General features: G+C 37.7%; 1 protein-coding gene across 3 annotated transcripts in view; it reads left to right on the forward strand.

Annotated features, from left to right (window-relative positions):
- The window catches only part of CIAPIN1 (cytokine induced apoptosis inhibitor 1), a 589,375-nt gene that overhangs the window by 397,241 nt on the left and 173,220 nt on the right, over positions 1 to 18,914 (forward strand). For all 3 annotated transcript variants that reach the window (XM_044081283.1, XM_044081282.1, XM_044081284.1), the window contains exons 5-6: positions 628 to 790; positions 1,603 to 1,676. In XM_044081283.1, coding sequence (XP_043937218.1) covers positions 628 to 790; positions 1,603 to 1,676 — 237 coding nt within the window. The remainder of the gene's footprint in view (positions 1 to 627; positions 791 to 1,602; positions 1,677 to 18,914) is intronic.

Here is an 18,914-nt window from a genome sequence, read left to right on the forward strand (position 1 = left end):
TAGGGGGACATAAGCTTCCCAAGGTGACTCTTGGCCACCAGGACCACTTTTCTCTTTTCCCTTGTGCTTCTGACAGGTTAGGGCAAGAAAAACTGATGTAATGATGTCGGCTGCCTTGCTTTATAGTACTGACGACCTGACATCAGACTAGAGGCGACAGCAGCCGGTGCACAAAAACATTGACTCTGGTATTCGGGCCGGTCGAGGGCTACCACAGCAGGGATAACCCGCAGGTGATGACTGCAACAGTGAATACACTCTAACATCTACATTTATGGTAAGTGTGCACAACTGTACTATAGTAATACAGCATTGTAAGAAACACTAAATTTGAATTAAATCTTGGAGAAAATGAGTAGTTAACTGTGTAATTCCTAAACCTTCTAGGTTCAGAGCTCCATTGTTAAGCTGCCACCCAACCAGTTGCTAACTCTGCTTCTAAATATGAGCAATCATTAACTTTTAGTTTTCCCACAAAAAAATTGTTGGAAAAGCCTTTGTTGCAAAACATGTGTATTTGCATACAAAATTAGGAATGAATGCATAATCTGCAGAAAATTTAATTTTTTTTATCATTTTAATTTATATTTATTTATTTATTTTTTTTGGGGGGTGATGATGTATTAGGTCCGACAGGAGTGTCTCACCTTAGAAGAAGCAACCTCTGTGAAAAAGCAGCTTCATTACCAGGGAGATGGTCTTGTCAGAGTACATCTGTCAGCAAGTAAACCAAACTATGAAGTGGGGTCCTCTACTCAGTTGAAGCTATCATTTGCCAAGAAAAGACCAGGTATGGCTCTCTTTAACGGGCAGAGATTACAATTGTTTCAGTGCTGTCAGCTAAAGTCAGTACATTTTCTGTGAGCTCATGAATTTGTTAATTGTGCAATATATTCCACTGAAGCATTTCTCTGTATAGGAAGTCACCTGTGATTTATCCTGGAATCGTAACAGTCTAGCCAAGGAATATTTAAACAGTAAATGCTATACACTGTTTGACATGTATTTTAGTTATGCCCTGTTAAGTCTTCTCTGATGACAAGGCATGCAGTGAGTTAAGCAAGCACTCCTTCAGATGTTGAATGGAGTGAATTTATTGATTGGTTGGTTAGTTGATTGGTGAGAGTTTGCAGAAGTGTTTTTTATTTGTGCTTTTGCTCATTTGTGAGTTTGTGACGTGTAAATTCAGTCTAGAGTACTCTGTGTTCCATCTCCACGGGAGTTTTTGTATAGTGGGATAAAGTATGTGATGTCTTTTGTTTGCTTGTTACTAGCGTAAGATAAAAATTTTTGAATTTGTTTGGAATTTTCCAGGTAGCTTTTCACTATGTAACTGTGGCAAATTCATACTAGATGTACGATTCAGAATGATTTTTGAGATGATATATAGTCATTTGGTACTTCCTCCAAGTAGATAATTATGTATGTTTGTATTTTACACCACTGAGGAAGTGCCTTGTCAGGATTCAGAAAGTTGCCGCGCCATGATTTCATAGATGTTATATGCCTGAACATTAAGTGAAAAAGTGCAACTGTGTAAGGTAAAGAGCTTCTTGACTGGTGATTCTTATTGTTGTATTTAACATACATTATACTTTCTAGAAAAACCTGCAATGGACCCAAATGCTGCCAAGCTGTGGACGTTATCCGCCATTGACATGAACGACGATGATGTTGTAAGTTTTCATGTAAACATGTAAATTAATGTTTTCGCAGTGAAGCTGTTATAAAATGGTTACAGCAGTGTCATGGCAGCTTACTTTTTGCCTTATCACGGTGTAAATCCTTGCATTTTTAAGTATTATTTTGTATTTACTTACATAGAAGAGTAGATCTGCACATAATATTCTCCGTGTGTTGTACTCTCTAGAAGAGGTGCACTGGGTGTCTTCAAGATCTAGTAAGTGACGTGGCATTCTGACATCACAGGAGCCCATTAGGGCTTATAGACTGCTGTGACCAGTGTGTGAAACTGGTGCTTATTAAGTTGATGGCTTTTGGGAGCAGGCCCAGACTGGAGTAAGAATTGCTCTCAAAGATAAAATCTGAGGATGTCAAAAGTAGGTAGCTTGATAGTCCTGAGACTTTACATGGAGTTGAATCATGCATTGTAGGGTCTTTCAGAATCCTAGCAGCACAATGGTGCTTGTATGAGATACACTGTAAGATACTGTCTCCTGAAAATTGCTCTTGCAGCAGGTGTCCTAAGTAGATGCTTGCATGCCAGTGTTAGGGCTGGTTGCCAGCTTTTTCCCTGGAGTCCTTTGTCCTGTGCTGTGCAGCAGTCAGTAAAGGCATTTTTCTGTGTCCTGCAGTTGTTTTTAATTGCATCATCTGCAAAGAACTGATAAGACATTTGGTGATGATCTTCTCCATAATCTTTTGAGAAGGCTTGTTTGTAAGATTCTGAAGCATGTTGAAAGATATAAAAGTGCACATAATTCCTTCCAATTATCACCATTAGATTTCCACGCCTGTTTTTTCTTCTTTGCTGTTGACCAGGGTTCTTTTTCTTTATCTGCATGATGATTTAGTCTGTCTGCCCAGTAGTAAGCTTGACTGCAGGCATTCCTTTGATAAGACTAAGAAAAGGAAGACCAATATCAACAAACCCGAGAGTGATTTGTTACCTTCTTTGTTTGTAAACATAGTATGCTATAAGAATGTTTGTTGGGTTACTTTGATTTTGTGGAAACTTTTTTGGTGAAAACAGAAAAAATCATGTATACTACAACTTGATCCTATATTTACTGTATTAAGGGAGCAGAGAGCAAACTTTCATACTTAAGGGGGAGGCACCCCCCCCCCCCCAAAAAAAATCCGTGGGATGCCCATTGTTCTGTAGGGGCATAACGTTACAGAGTTAAAAATTGTAGCCACTTCAGGAAAACTAAATCCGAGACGAAAATGCCAGTCTCAGGTCAGGTGTGCAGTCATTACATTCATTCTTCCCTGTTTCAGCAGGGACTTTTGTAAGTCAGCCATGTTGAGGTTCAGTGGTTAAGCCGTATTCAGGACCTGTCTGCACACTGTACACAGTTGTTGAGAGCACGAACACCATCCCGTACAGATTGCAGTGTGTAGATGCTTACAGCACACTGCTCTCTTGTTCATCCTCTAGCAGTTTTATTCATCTCAGTAGAATGCTGAGTTTCTTTTTGAATTCCTTGCACTAGTCCCATTGTCTGTGTTGGTTGCCCCTTTGACAGTTTTGTAAGAGGCCTTAAGAGACCTCGACAGTCTCTTGGGGGTCTGCTGATGCTGGTATTAGTGAAGATTATTTTTGTGCTTCCCAACATTATATCTTCTGTGTTGAACTTATTCATACCTGATATTTTTACCTTTGAGGTGATACACAAGTGATGAGGAAACAGTTTCTTCCGACTGTCATGATGTAAACAGACTAATGTCATGATGTAAACCTGATGTGGGAGCACATTAAGTGGAGCTTCACAGAAGTATTTGTGTGCATCCATTAAAAGAACCCCTGGAAGCATTCATATGCTTCAAGTACCTTGGTTAGACCAGAAATTTGACGTCCAACTAAAATCAAAATCAGCAAACTACTCTTCTGGCAAGAGCGATTTCTCAGTTCTTGCCCTCTGTAGGTAGAATGGCAATTGGCACTGGTTCTAAAAAAAGCTAAATGGCTCACAGTCAAGCAAAGATCCGGTTTGAGTTTTCTGATGTGTAAATTAATCGGTCTGAACTGCTTCCCATTCTTTGCCAGTTGACTTAGTCAGTTTATAATAAAAGGTCTCATAGGACCACACTGCACTACACCGGCCACTGCTTTCATCTTACAGTTCCTTTAAATATGGGATCCCTCCCTGCAAATCTTAAGCCTTGCTAACTTCTACTCAGTTTTCAGGTCAGTGATCAGAAAATATCTGGTTTAAAGAGACTTCCTGCAAACATTTCCAGAAAAATTAACACACATAAAGTAAACTATACAAGCTGTATCCACCTCATTCAGCAAAATTTGTAAATCTCGCATAAAGTCTCTCATAATCTTCAGTGAGTTCTTAGTATACATTGTACTTTATTCCTGGGGTGAGCCTGAATATGGTCTATATGGATCAGGAGTTCTACTGTAGTTAACATAACAAATGAGTAAGTTTGTTTAGCATGGTAGAACCCAAGCCCCATTAGATACCTCTCCCTTGTTTTTCTGTCATTTAAGAATGCTAGCATTTCTGAACCTGGACTCCTGTACTGCTTCCAGTGAGAAACCAAAAAGGTCCAGTAGACTGCAGGAAGAATTTAAATATATGTGTATGACTTGTATAGCTGTCCCAGCAGTAGTGTTGCCAAGAAGTTGAATTTAAATCAAAGCTGCCTCCAAGTATAAATATGCTCTCTAATAAGGAGAGCAAGATCTATGGAGTGTTTAGGCAAGAAGTTCTAAATATGTGCCATCTTAGAATTTTAGGGTATTGATCAAATACCAGTGAGAGGACAACAGATTGAAGACATTGTTCCTGACTTTCCATGTGAAACCCTGAAGGACAGAGTTGGTAAGCTAGTCCTGACCACTTTTATGTTGGGAAGACTTGCAGTAAATTGTGAATAGCATGCTGTTTATGCCTGCAGCAGAGCAACAGCAACTGGCATGGTAATAAGACATACCTGGATACTGCTGTGTCCTCTGACGGAAGACATAAAAAAGGCAGCCTTTTGGTGAACCCTTAAATAAGATTCCTCTCTAGGCATTGGGAGTTAGCATACTGGTTAAGGTGTTTACATCACGGACACAAGGTAAATGTTTCCAAATACATTTTTAATAGTATGGGGAGAAAAAGAAAATAATTTGAGTTAATAAAATAGCTTTTTAGTGTTTATATCGAAATATGCCTGAAAACTACCCACAAACTATGTCTCTTTTATAGGGTGGAAACCACTATATAGCATGGATAAGTTAGAGACAGTCAAAGGCAAGCATGGCAGGGGAAGAGTTGGGAAGTCCTGTCCCACCCAGGAGCCACCTTGCTAGTACTGACTGTGTCCCAACCCCTCATCCACCATTTCTCTCCTCCTCCTCCAGGGTAACAGGCTGACTCGCTAAAGGGACAGTTGGCTCTGCTTGACGTCCATTAGTTGGGTGAAGAGCATTATTTTTTTTGGTTATTTGACTGAATTCAAAGCATTTCAGTTATTCCAGCCTTGTATGGTTATGTTTTGAGTCCCTTAGAACCAGATTTCTGTAACCTTGGAGGTCTTGGCAGTAAATCACTAGTGGCACAGTGCTAAAAGTTCCTTCTGGAAAAGGACTTTTATTCCTGAATTTGTCTTCCCCAAAAGTGACTAGCCATGGAAGCCCATTCTGGATCTGTCTTGCTTATTTTTGTAAGTCTTACTTCCTGTGACACAGAAAAGGGCCGTCTTAACCTGTCCCAAGTTTCTGTCTGTGGACTTAGCTCAGAAATTCCAAATGCGATAGCAAGAGAGTTGCTTGTGGCTGCCGGCCAGATATCCATTTTGATGGTATATTTGGACAGGTTGACATGAGGAAGATCCAGTGGTACTTCAGAAGCCTTTAGCAGCATATTTTACCATCCTCTTCATCAGGCAAAACTACTCCTTCCTATCATTATGAAAGAGTTTTTCTAGTGCCCATGTAGGTAAAAAATAAATAAATAAACTGGGCTGTCCTGTGGTACTGCCATAAAGAATACAGACTTTGGCCCTGGGATAAATCAGAACTTATTAAAAGTGAATGGAAACTGGAACTGGACTATATTCTGTTTTTAGCAAGCATATAATTTGTAAAAGGGATGATGGGTTGTTTTGACCATAACTTTTTTGTCCCAGAGCAGATGCCATAAACTTTAAGGCTTCTTACAGACACTGCCTATTTCTCAGGCCTTCTTCTGAAATGCAGCAGTGGATGTTGGTGTGGCAGTCACATGGACTTTTCTGAATACTTTTGCAAGACACATTAGGCTGAATGTGATTTCTAGATCTCTGTCTTCACATTTCAATGAGGTATCAATGGGGCAGGGGGTAACTGTTCTTCCTGTCAGTGCGACTGCACCTGATCACTTCAGATACAGAAGTTACATACTTACTGTAATACTAAATCTGAGTGATTTGCTGTATCATCTTGGACATTACAACCGACAGTCACCCAACGTCAGTGAGAGAGAGGCCTGACAGGTTTCCAGGAGAATAATTGCTGACTGGTATGCTTAGGTGTAAACCACAAGAGATCTGTAGAGGAGATTGCCAAGCAAAGCATTATGAGTACAGGGGCGGAATTTGTACTATTGTGGCAGTGGAAACCTTCCCAGGCTAAGTTACTAGAGCTTGGATATCCCTAAAGTCCTGACTTGTCAAAAAGGATGTACCCAAGCACTCAGAGGTGGCATTATGATGAGTACATAACTTTGATTTATCTTCTTAGAACTACTCTTACAGCTGTGTCCTGGAACTCCTAGATGAAATCTTGGAGGTACTGCAGGATGGTAGGAAAGTGTTCCTGGGAGAGAATGGGGGTGTCTGGGTTAGTTGACCAAGAGTCTTCCAGCCAAATAAAATTTGAAGGCAAAGTAAGAGACTTGCTCAGTTTTCTGTAGGGCTGAAAGCCCCACCACACATGCATGGGGTTCTGCCCCCTTTTAATGTGATGAACTCCAAGGTCTGCATCCCAGATAAGAGGGAGTAAGCATTTTGAATCTAATTACAGCCTTTGATGATTAGATACCTTAAGTAAAGTCCCTACAGAGTCTTGAAACATTTAGCATAGAATATTTATGAAAGAAAACAAGAGCATCACATAACAGTAAGTGTTACATGGAGAGCAAAAAAGGCAGGCTCTGTAACTCTAAGGAAACCTCTTAACCAGAACATGCTTTCTGGTTGCCCCGAAAAATGATTCTTCTCAGTTGGCACACCAAGCTAACGGATGTTTAAAAAAATCAAAATTCCAAGCATAAACCTAATTTCACATTGCATTCTAAATGTAGAAAGATAATTTTTTCCTGCAGGTTTACAAAAATATTTCCAGTTTTGTCTAGGTAGCTAGTCCAGTAGTACTGATAGCCATATTGTCCACTGTTCCAGAGATATATGCAGAACTGTAGAAATATTTTATGCTATTGCCGACAAAACCTAGCCTCCCTTAGGCTATAGTAGTTGTATGAAAAGTGCATTGACAGACTTGTTCATCTTCATGTTGTGGCAGGGATGATACATACATCAACTTTTATCTCATACAGTTTTCATTCTATTCATGTAGCTGTGTAGGTATTTTTAATGCTTGTAATTACTGCTATAAACAGTTTAAGTGGACCGGCATAGTATTTCACATGTAGCACAGAAGTTTGAGGGCTTCTTGACAGCTGCTGTTCAAGTAATAAATTGGAAGTAGGGCAACTGTAGACAAAATACTACCAGCATGAGGAAAAACTTATTAGTGATAAACTACTGATGCAAAAGTCACATCAAAGGACTGGCCATTTAATTTCTAATTTTTATTTTTATTTTTTTCCATGGGAAAACATGTAAAAAAAACATGTTGCATGTACATTTCATTCAGAGGAACCTATATGTGAACTTTGGCTTCCCTTCAAAATGCACACAAAATTGTGATGATTCTGGTAGTCAGTGGTTACAGTCATATTCACACCTACTAAATGTATCTGTGGTCATCAAATTCATATTTGTCTAAAACATGGAATATCTTTACAAACTCTTTACTGCCCTTTCTTGTGTTACATGGTTTAGTAACGTGTATCTTAACGTGTTTGAATCATTCTGAGCTTTTAATTTTTGTTAATGGTTTTATGAGACATGCTGAATAACTAGGTTGTAAGGGTCCGTATGGTCAACACCACTTACCTGCTCAAAATAAATAATTAAGGTAATACTGTCGCCTTGATGTCTTAATTATACTGTCGCTTTAAATCAGAGCCATATTAGATGATTTTGATGAGCTAATCCTTGTACATCAGAAAGTTTAGAGGTTTTGGGATTCAAAGATGGCTGCCGTTCTGTAAGCACTGCTGAACTGCAGCTCTCTAATTAACCTGAGGAAATCTAAACCCTGAGTGGACAATATAAAGCTTTTAACATCAAATCTTCGATAAAATAACTTCAACTACACTTAACTATCTACTAAGAAGAAAAAACGGAAAAAAGGAATATATTTCACTGGATTACAACAGATTAGCTGGCTCTGCAGAGATAAGTAAACAAAGGAACCGTGTGCTTTCTATACTGCAAGTCTTTGTGTTCAAATAAGATCTCAAAAGAGGAAAAAAACATGGATACAACTACTACTAAAACAAAACTTTCGGAATTGTAGCCACCTGAAAAGGATGTGATTTTCTAAAAGACAAAAAATTACTAAAATACAGGAACAACAGAAATCAGGGACAAAATCTAAATCTGAACAACCATTAAACATGGAAGATATCAGAAATGCTCTGTTACCCATACAAGAAGCTCTGAAAGAACTGACTTGTCAAATACAAACATTTGGGAACTCATGTACTCCATTGCTGATGGAATGGACAAGACGGAAGCTCGAATTTCTGAAAATGAGGATAAATTAACTTTACTTGAAAAGAAAACTAATCTGCATGATGTGGATATACGGGCTATGCAAAACAAGCTTACGGACTTAGAAGCAAGATTCAGGAGAAACAATATTATTCTCAGAGGGATTCCAGTATCTATTCAGTATAATGAATTAATTCCATCCATATTACAAATATTTGAAGTGCTGTTAAATGACTGATGGGGTGAAACAAATTATTATTGAAAGAGCGCACAGAGCTTTGAGGGAGTCACAAGCATCTAACTTTCCTAGACCTGTATATGTTAAAATACTTAACTATCAAGATGTAAGCAGAATACTTACTACTGTAAAACAAACTGGAGGCTATATCATGTGGAAAAATAATAAAATATCTATGTCACAGGATTTACCCATACAGGTAAGACAAGATAGACTGTCTTTGTCTCCATACTGTAAATTTCTTATTGACAAACAAATTAAGTTTCAAATGAAATACCCACATATGCTTATATTTACAATGGATGGGATTAAACATGCTATTTCCACTAAAAATGAGGCAAAAAATCTGTTTCTTAAAGGTTTCAAGGCTTTACCTGTATCAGAGACTTGAATTGAACTTTTGTTGAGACTGGCATGCTGCTGAGATTGGATGCATACTTTACTGTGTTCCCAGGACTGGATAATCCTTTGCGTTTAAAAAGCTCTAGGCCTCTTCCAGAGTAATAAAACTGCTTGTTTTTGCTTATCTTGATTACCTGCGTTCATTTCCCATCGTTTTATGGCTTCTACGAAGTGTTTTCGACGAGGAGGAAGACAGGAAGTGCCTAAAATGCTGTCGTGGGTGCAGGTTTCGCTGTGACACTTCCGGGAGTCCGTCTGTAAAAGCGGTCCCCTGTCGCAAATATTTCACAGGGTTTCCAGGCTTGGGAAACCAAAGGAGACTGTTTTAACATCTTTTTATTAATTTAACTTCAAAATAACACTGTTGTATGGTAAAGTAAGCACACAGGAATATTTTATTTGTTTCTCTTATACATGTTTATGTAGAATTTTGTGGTTATATTATTTAGATAGGGTGCAGGGATTTAGTAATGTTTGTATAAATATGCTTCTCATTATAGCTCATAATGTACTGTGTTAAAGTGATAATGCATTTTATATTAGTTAGTTAGTAGTTTGCTTTAGTATAAAACTATGATAGTGTGGGTTTATAACCAGGGATACCTGTATTTACCTATATATTTATTTTAACATAGAGTTATATTTTAATGTTTTTTTTTTTTTTTTTTTTTGTGTCTCTCTGCATGCGGTTTATCTATAGATAGCTAATCCAAATATTAACACTTCCTTTTTTTCAATTTATTTTCATATGTACTGTAATATTGTATTTTAATTTGATTTGCTTAAATATACTTGATTGGGGAGATGTAGCTCAATGCAGTGCTTGTTAGGGAATGTTTAGTTTAGGCTTTGTCGTAGTTAAGTTAGATTATATAGGTCTCAACTATGGAACATGTTTGAAATTTTATAATGTGATGTTTTCCTGTTTGTTTCTTTTCGTAAACCTTCTGTTATTCTATATTACACAAGACCTATATATGTCCTGGTCCGGGGTTAGAGTGGGTAAGCACCGGTTTAGGACAGGATATATCGATTGCTTCCAGATCATGTATGGTTTTGAATATACTGTATTTTTTTTTTTTATCTTTTCTCTCCAAAACCTTTATTGTACAGTCAACCTTGGTAATGTGGGAATTAGATTCATGGAATGTTAAAGGGGTCCAGAATTTAAAGAAGAGGAAACTATTGTTACATGTATTGTTGCAGGCTAAGGTGTGGCTTATTTTACTGCAAGAAACGCATTTAATGAATGATCAACGGGTTGATATAAAAAAAAAAAAGTGGATCAGAGACGTAATAGCATCGGAAGGTAAGTCAAATAGTGCTGGGGTAGCTATAATTATTAAAGACCAATATAAGGACAAAATTTTAGATTCTAATGCAGATAAAGATGGACGATGGTGCTATGTTATTCTGGCATCTACCTTATTTGATAAACCTATTTTACTTTTAAACATATATGCACCTTGTAATGATCAACAAATATTCATAACATCACTGTATTCAATTTTAACACAATTTGATAGATACTACGTAATTGTTGGAGGTGATTGGAATGCTTATCAAAATCCGAAGTTGGATAGATCTTGTCCACACAAAGCATTTAATAAGCATGCAGTATTGGCACTGGATGATATTAAAGAAGACTTTCAAATATTTTTATTTTTTTATTTATTTTTTTTTTTTATTTTGTTGGGGAATGTCGTCCTAGGTAGTTCCACATATCCTGTTTTCAGAGGCCGAGGGGAGGAGGCTCCAAATGTATGCATTTCTGAATGGAAACGAGGAAACGGTACCGAACAGAGAGCAAACACAACATGCACAAATGGAGAACATGCAAACTCCACAGAGACCACCCCACAGGGAGAACCAACTGAGAGAACCTGTTGCTGTGCATGCACCATTAACACCACATATATGACCCTTTTCACTATTTAAACAATGCTAATAGTACAAATAATTTTACATTTTATTCCCCATGTCATAAAATGTAGTCCAGAATAGATTTCTTCCTGATTTCAAGAACATTGATTAGTTTAGAACCTATAATTGTTATACATGCACGGTATTTATCAGATCATTCGAAAGTTTCGCTGAGTTTTGCTAAGGAGATAAAAGATACCTTGCGGCAGAGAGGCTATAATTGGCCTCTTAATCCAGATCTGCTGAATAAGGAAGAAATAATACAGGAAATTACAAAGTACCTTAAAGACTTGCTGGTTAGTCTAAAGAAGCAGCAATATGCCCCAGATATTGAATGGGCAACAGTTAAAACACAAATAAGAGGGATCCTTTTGCAAAAAGCCTCTTATTATAAAAAAATACTAAATAAAGATATTCAAAACTTGGAAACGAAAATTAAATTATTGGATCAACAACAGATTCAGAATTTTAATGAACAAACAGAGAAAAAACTATTTAAATGTCAAAAGGATCTCTTCTTGATACAAAATAGTAGATTAACATTTCAAGAATATAAGATGTTAGCGAGATATTTTAATCACGTTCAAACACCATCGAGAGCGTTGGCTAGGATCATTAATCAATCAAAAACAACACTACAAATTTTGGAAATACAATTTAATAATAAAATATATTCTAAAACCGAGGATATTATTAATATTTTTGAGAAAATATATACAAAAATTTATGATGGGCAAAAGGATATGTCCTTGCATAGAATTTATGAACAATTTTTACAATCAATTAAGTTTCCAGAAATAGGAGAGGATATTCAAAATGATTTAGTTAAACCGATATCTGAAGAAGACTTAGTATATACAATTCAACATATGAAATCACACAAATCACCAGGTCCTGATGGGATGACAGTGGAGTTTTATAAAAGGTTTGCGGATATTTTTGGTAAGATACTTTGTTATATTTAACTACATAATTAGGAATACTATTAATGATCCTCCTCTTAATGCCTCAAAGACTATTTTTATACATAAAGCCAATTCAGATCCTCAAAACCCCAATAATTATAGACCGATATCATTAATGAATGTAGACATGAACATTCTAACCTCCATTATAGCATCTAGACTGAAGAAAATCATGACTCATATAATATCCAAAGAACAGGCTGGATTTTATGGCAGGTAGACAAACCAGTGATAATACTCTTGCATTACATACTATGATAACACATGCTAAACAAAATAATCTTAATATCTATGCCCTTATAATTGATGCACAGAAGGCCTTTGACAGGGTTGATACAATTTTTTTGTTTGCTAATTTACCTTATTTTAATATATCTCATGAATTTGTTCAAATGTTGCAAATATTATATAGTAATCCCTATACTACACTGTGCATTAATAGAAGCCTCTCCAAAAGAATACAGATTAAAACTGGAACACGCCAGGGCTGCCCTTTGTCCCCTTTACTATTTAATCTTTATCTTGAACCTCTGTTCTTGTATATTAAGCAGAATGTCTATCATAATGTCCCAATAATTTATGGAACTAAAATTTTAATGGCAGCTTTTGCGGATGATTTTAATATTTATCGTGCATCTCCAATATCTGACACTGACAAATTATTGAAGGCTGTTAATGATTTTTCAGAAGTCTCTAATTACAAAATTAACTTGGAAAAAAACAATATTTTTCCTTTAAAGACACCTAAACCTTTTTCGTTATTGCCTTTGGTTGGGCAGGTAACATTTAAAGAAAAAATTAAATATTTAGGTATTGAGTTTTCTACAGACAAAGACTTCTACAATAATAACATTAAAACAATTTGGCACCAAATAATTTCTGATTTCGGGAGGTGGAAAAATTTACGATTGCCACTACTAGCAAAAGTTTCAATTGTTAAAATGAATGTGTTGCCACGATTACTCTATAATTTTAGGTCAGCCCAATTAATACTTTCGAAGACATTCTTTAAAAAAATTCATAAAGAATTGGTTAAATTCATTTGGGAACCAAAAAAAAAACAGGTTATCTTATGATAAATTAATGACCCCAAAAAATAAAGGAGGACTGGAGTTGCCTAACTTCGAATTGTACTACCTAATTGTGAACTCTAATAGAATTCTAAGAATTGCCAACTATGATACAACTACTATTAAGTGGATACCAACTTGGGTGATTTTGAATTATAAATATATTTTAAAGTTAAACATTAATCCTAAAGCAATACCCTTTTTAGGTAAAGATACTTTGAAAATTTATGGGATTATTGAACATATTAAAACTAACATATTATCTATACAAGATTTATTTCAATTTTTGGATCTGGGTCAGTATATGATGGTTTTTCAACCATTTCATAGGAATCCTAATTTAAAATTGAACAATTAATTGATCTTAAACAGTTTCCACTAGTAGTTAATTTAACTTTGATTGATATATACAAATATCTGGACCGCTCGGCCAATCAAATAAGACAAGAATTTAACTTACCCAAAAATTATCTTGTTATTTTGAGACAAATTAGAGAACTTGCTAGGAGTTACTTTTTAAATTTTAAACCTGAAGATGAAAATGTTAATAAATGCTTTGAGTTGTGGCAAGCCCTCCAACAGGATATTAAATATATAACAACAACAAATAAATTAATTAAAGACTTTAAATTTCATGATAAAATTCTGTTATCCAACTATTGGGAAGAGAAAATTTTAGTGACAGACAAAAGTAATATGTTAAAAGCAATTGACCTGACTATCAAATCTACTTCTCTTCAAAAATTGATGTATACCCAGTTGATGATATGGAATAATGCATATTATACACGCCTTACCCTGCATAAATTTAATGCTAAAAACTCTCCAATTTGTCCATACTGTAAAAAATCAACCGGCTGATGATCTTCATATGTTCTGGAGCTGTAAATGCATATATAAGCTTTGGAATTCCCTTAAGATTCAACTTCAGAAGATGGGTTACCAAAGTACAACATTGTCATGGAAATTTACGATTTTACATATTCCTCCGAAAGAACTCCCTAGATCGCAAAGTACCATATATATTAATATTTTTCTGTTAATGAAGCTTTATATAGCCACTAATTGGTTAGACCCATCTAAAACATCTTGGGAAAACTTTAGAGTTTTGGCAACAAGGCATATATTAGCTCATAAACTACTCTTAAGTCCGAATAATAACATTAATAACCCAAAAATTTGGGAACCGATATTTAATATTATATTAGCATAATACTTTTAACTTGAAGGTATTCACATTTATATACTTGCTTGGAGAGAATTTTGTATTTAAACTGTATATTACTGGAAATGTTATTAACTACTTTTTGTTTTTTCTCTATTCTTAATGTTTTACATGGAAGCATTCTTGTAAATATTGTATATTTGTTTGGTGTGATAGTTAGTGATATTAGTTAGTAGTCTTTTGTTTTATATTTTTTCTCTTAAAATGTTACGTTTGTTTTTACTTGTGTATGAAAATAATATAACAATAAATATTTATTATGGGGAAAAAAAAGAAAGTTTAGAGGTTTCATTTGGCTGTATTGTTTTTTTGGTTGTGGCTGTAATTTCAGTCCAGTCATTCTTAACTGGATGAAATATGGCAGAGTAGGAAAGGTTATTCTTGTTGTGAAAAAGTATTTCCTGCCTCTTGGTACTATCCAGCTGGATAGTATCAAGAGTCAGGAAATACTTTTTCAAAACAAGCATAGCAAAGAAGGCATTGTATTCAATACTAGGTCTGATAAGAGCCGAGTAGTGGTAGTATAACTTCTTTGGACCTGGATGCCATACCCTTACCTATACGTTGGATGACATATCATGATTTTTTTACTGTCTTGCCTATGTGTTGGTCAAAGGCCAGATTGCTCTCTGCATACGTTCCCACATTCCTTACTACTGGGTCTACCCTTAAGGGTGTTTTATAGATGGAGTAATTAATTTAGGTTAATAGTTTCCCAAAGGGCATCATAGTGCATTTTTTGGCATTGAATTTTAGGCCATGGCTTTAACACCAGTCATTTGTCTGTGTTAAACCCTCCTGCAAGATGTTGGTGTTTTGGGAGGGAATCTCTAATGACTCCCATTTTACAGTCATCTGCAATCTTGGTGAGCCAGAAGCCTTGAAAGTTAGCTTTGACTTCCTAGACGTAGGTGCCAAATAGGAGAGGGCCCAGCATGGAGCCCCTTGGGTACTCTGCTGTTGACTGATCTCTTGATGGAGGTCTCACCAATCCACACTTCTTGGGTCTTGTCTTTGAGCTTGTCAACAATGCCTAAGTGGGGTATTTTATTGAATGTCTTGGGTAGGTCAGGATATGCTGCATGCATTGTTTTACCCTTTCCATTGAATTGGTGACACCCTCAAAGAAGTCTACCAGGTTTAGTAGGTATGACCTTCCCTTAAAGCCAAACTGGTATGGGTTCAGTGTGTGTGTAGGTTACCATTGTCCTTTTATATCATTTCTATGATAATTCGCTTCATGGCTTTGCATATTAGGCTTGTTAAACTGATAGATGTTCATCGTGTTTCACTGTTGCAGTCATTACACTTGGGTTATCCTGCTGGCAGGCTACCCACAGTCTGCCTGAATTGCAAAGTCCTGGTCTGGCATCGGTTACTGTCGCCCCTTCCCTGACGTCAGTGCGCCAGGAGTATAAAAGATGCAGCCAACGCCATTTTCTTCAGTCTTGCGCGGTGCCCGAAGCAAAAGCAGTTCGCAAGTGCCGGTCGGCCGACTCCTGAGATTTTCGAAATTGAATTTCAGATCCGAAGTCTTCTATAAAGCGAAGTACCCCGTTGGGGAAACTTTTTTTTCTTGCTCCAGACCGATGTCAGAAAAAGTTAACAGTTGTATTTCTTGTGGGAAGTAAATACCTCATAAGGATTTTCATTCTTACTGTATTCCTTGCCTAGGCCCTGACCACGACATTGCTAGTTGTCGGTTTTGTGCTAGATTTAACCAACGCACTATTAAGCGTCGGTACAATTTTGCTTTTCATTACTTTGGCTGAAGGTTTAACTATGTAATGCCGTCGGAACAACTGACGACCAGAATTCATAAAAAGCGCAAGGAAAAAGAAAAGGACAGGCATCTGAGGTCCAAAACCGACGACAAAAGCCTCTTCTAGGCCAGCCGCCGGTTTTCAGTGAGTCGCTTTCGCAGCCCCTGACACCCGCTACTTGAGAGCCACAGACTGCCTCCGACTCCCACTTGGAGATAACTAGGCCTCTGGATACTCAAGGTATTGGGCCTTCGGAAACTAATCCCTCAGATGGGTCCGGTGCCGCTGAGCAGGCATCGGCTTCTGAGGGTGTTTTCAGACCTACACAGCTTTATATCAAGCCAACTTCAGCATCCAAGACAAAGACTAAAACCATTTTAAAGACAAGGAAACAAGTACAGCATTCTCCAGGACAGACTTTCCATGCCTAAGAAGCAGATGCTCAAAATGGCCGTAGACCTAATTACTTTGATCAAGGGTTCCCATCCCCCTCCTGATAAGAGGCCTAGGCAAGCTACTGAATATGATTCCTCTGATCAGGTTTCCATTTCCTCTGACTCCTCTTCAAAGCAGGGGATACTCTTCCTCCCTATGAGGATTCTGATGCTGAAGAATCTATTCCTTCAGCTTCTCCTCCTGAGGATTACTCATTTGGGGAAACCCTGCATACCATGAGGGAGCATTTCCACTGGGAGAGCCAAGATTATTCAGATTCTAAGAAAAGACTCTGAGACTTTCTACTACTACCTCAGCACAGACCTCTTGCTATTCCACCTGTTCTAGGCATTGTAGATGTATTTTCAGAGTCCGGCCTGTCTCCTGACTCTTTACCTCCTGCACCTGTTAAGCCAGACAGATACTACAGGGTTCCAGATTCTCATACATTTCTATATAAAAACCCTGCTGCTGACCCAGGAACTATTTCTCAGGGTCCCAAAGGGGTCAAGGCTGCTACTGCAAAAAACCCTGTTCCCTCAGATAGAGATTCTAGGGCACTGGACAGATGGGGGAAAAAAGTTTACACTTCTGCTACCTTTGCTGTAAGGGCTTTAAATTGTCAGTTTCATATGCTTAAATATCAGCGATACTTAATATGTCTGTTAAAACAGAAAATGTTGACAAATTCTGAATGTTCTGAGAACAAGGAATTGCAGGATTTATTGCATGCAGCTGAACAAGAACTGCACTTTGCAATGTGGTTATGGATTCACTGGAGGCCTCCTCTTGCAGGGCCGCTGCAGTTCTGAAAATAGAAGGTATGAGGATCAGACTCTGCCTGATCATGTTAAAAATTGAAAAATTATTTATTACATTATTGATACATCCATTGTTTGGTGTTAAGGCAGAAGAGGTGTTGAAAAAAATGGAGGATAAAGCTAAATTTATGCAGACAGTGAAGGATTTCTTACAGGTACAGCCACCCAAATTTAGCAGGAACTGGCCTTCTAAGAATTGGTCCTTTCCCGTGTCAGACAGGCCACAAAGAGGCAGATACAGATGCCCTAGAGGCAGACAACAGGCCCAAACAATGGGGTGCTTCTACCTCCAAAAGCGGAGAAGACAAATCACAGCCATATAGGAAACGATCCCAATGACTCCCTCTGCCAGTGCCAAGAATTTATCTTTTGGCAGCACCCTTGGGGGGAAAGATAGCACTTTTTTCACAAAATTGGCACACGATCACCCAGGACAAATGGGTCCTAAATATAGTCTCTCAGGGCTACAGGTTCCACTTTCACACCCTTCCAAAGGCAAAAGGTATGCCAGACCTGCCACACAATCAATGGGCAGAGGCACAAAAACAAGTTTCATCTCTCATGGACATGAGGGCTATTCTGCCAGTGCCACAACAAGAGCAGGATTTTACTCCAGACTTTTCTTAGTGCCACGAAAGGACAAAGCATGGAGACCAATTCTGGACCTGTCTATTCTAAATACTTTTCTGGACGTTCCGAAATTCAAAATGTTGACTCTGCAGCAGCTTCTGTCCATGCTGGGCAAGAAGACTTTACTTTTAACTTTGGAACTCAGAGGCATACCTACATGTCCCAGTCAGAAATTCTTGCAGAAGATACCTCAGATTCATAGCTGGCTCAATGCACTACCAATTCTCTGCACTACCCTTTGGCTTATCTACTGCGCCCAGGGTCTTCACAAAATGCCTGGCACCAGTAATTGCATTTTGCAGACAGAAGAATTCAAAATTATCCCTACTTGGACGACTGCCTTATTCAAGCAGAGACCAAAGACATTCTACTAAAGCATCTGGCGTTTGTAAAAAGATTACTAATTTGCCTAGGGTACACAGAAAACGAAAAGAAATCAAAAACTAGTACCCTCTCAAGAGATAATATTCCTGGGTGCAGGCTTAAATAGAACTTCCCAGATGGCTTATTTCACGCCAGACAAACAAAGGCAACTGACTTCTTACTTCGAAAGCATGGCAGCAAAGACCCAGTTATCTGCAAGAAAAATTCTGCAGGCTCTGGGCTACATGGCCTCCTGCATTCTGCTAATTCCATATGCAAGACTGCATATGAGGAAACTACAGTGGTATCTAAAAAGTGTTTGGACTCAACATTGCCACAGCCTGGAATAATTAATTTCACTCCTTCCCTGCCTGCAACAGGAGTTTCGATGGTGGGCACAGGCCTGTCACCACAACAAGGGACAGCCATTCACTTTACCCACAGCCAGGCAAACACCAACAACAGATGCATCAGATTATGCCTGGGGGGGGCCCACATGGCAGGAAAATGTATTCAGGGCACATGGCCCCCAAGCCAAAGGCATCTTCATATCAATCAAAAAGAGATGCTAGCTGTA

Source organism: Protopterus annectens, chromosome 8.part0 (assembly GCF_019279795.1).
Source record: "Protopterus annectens isolate FY-2018-M chromosome 8.part0, PAN1.0, whole genome shotgun sequence".
Taxonomy (NCBI): Eukaryota; Metazoa; Chordata; order Ceratodontiformes; family Protopteridae; genus Protopterus; species Protopterus annectens.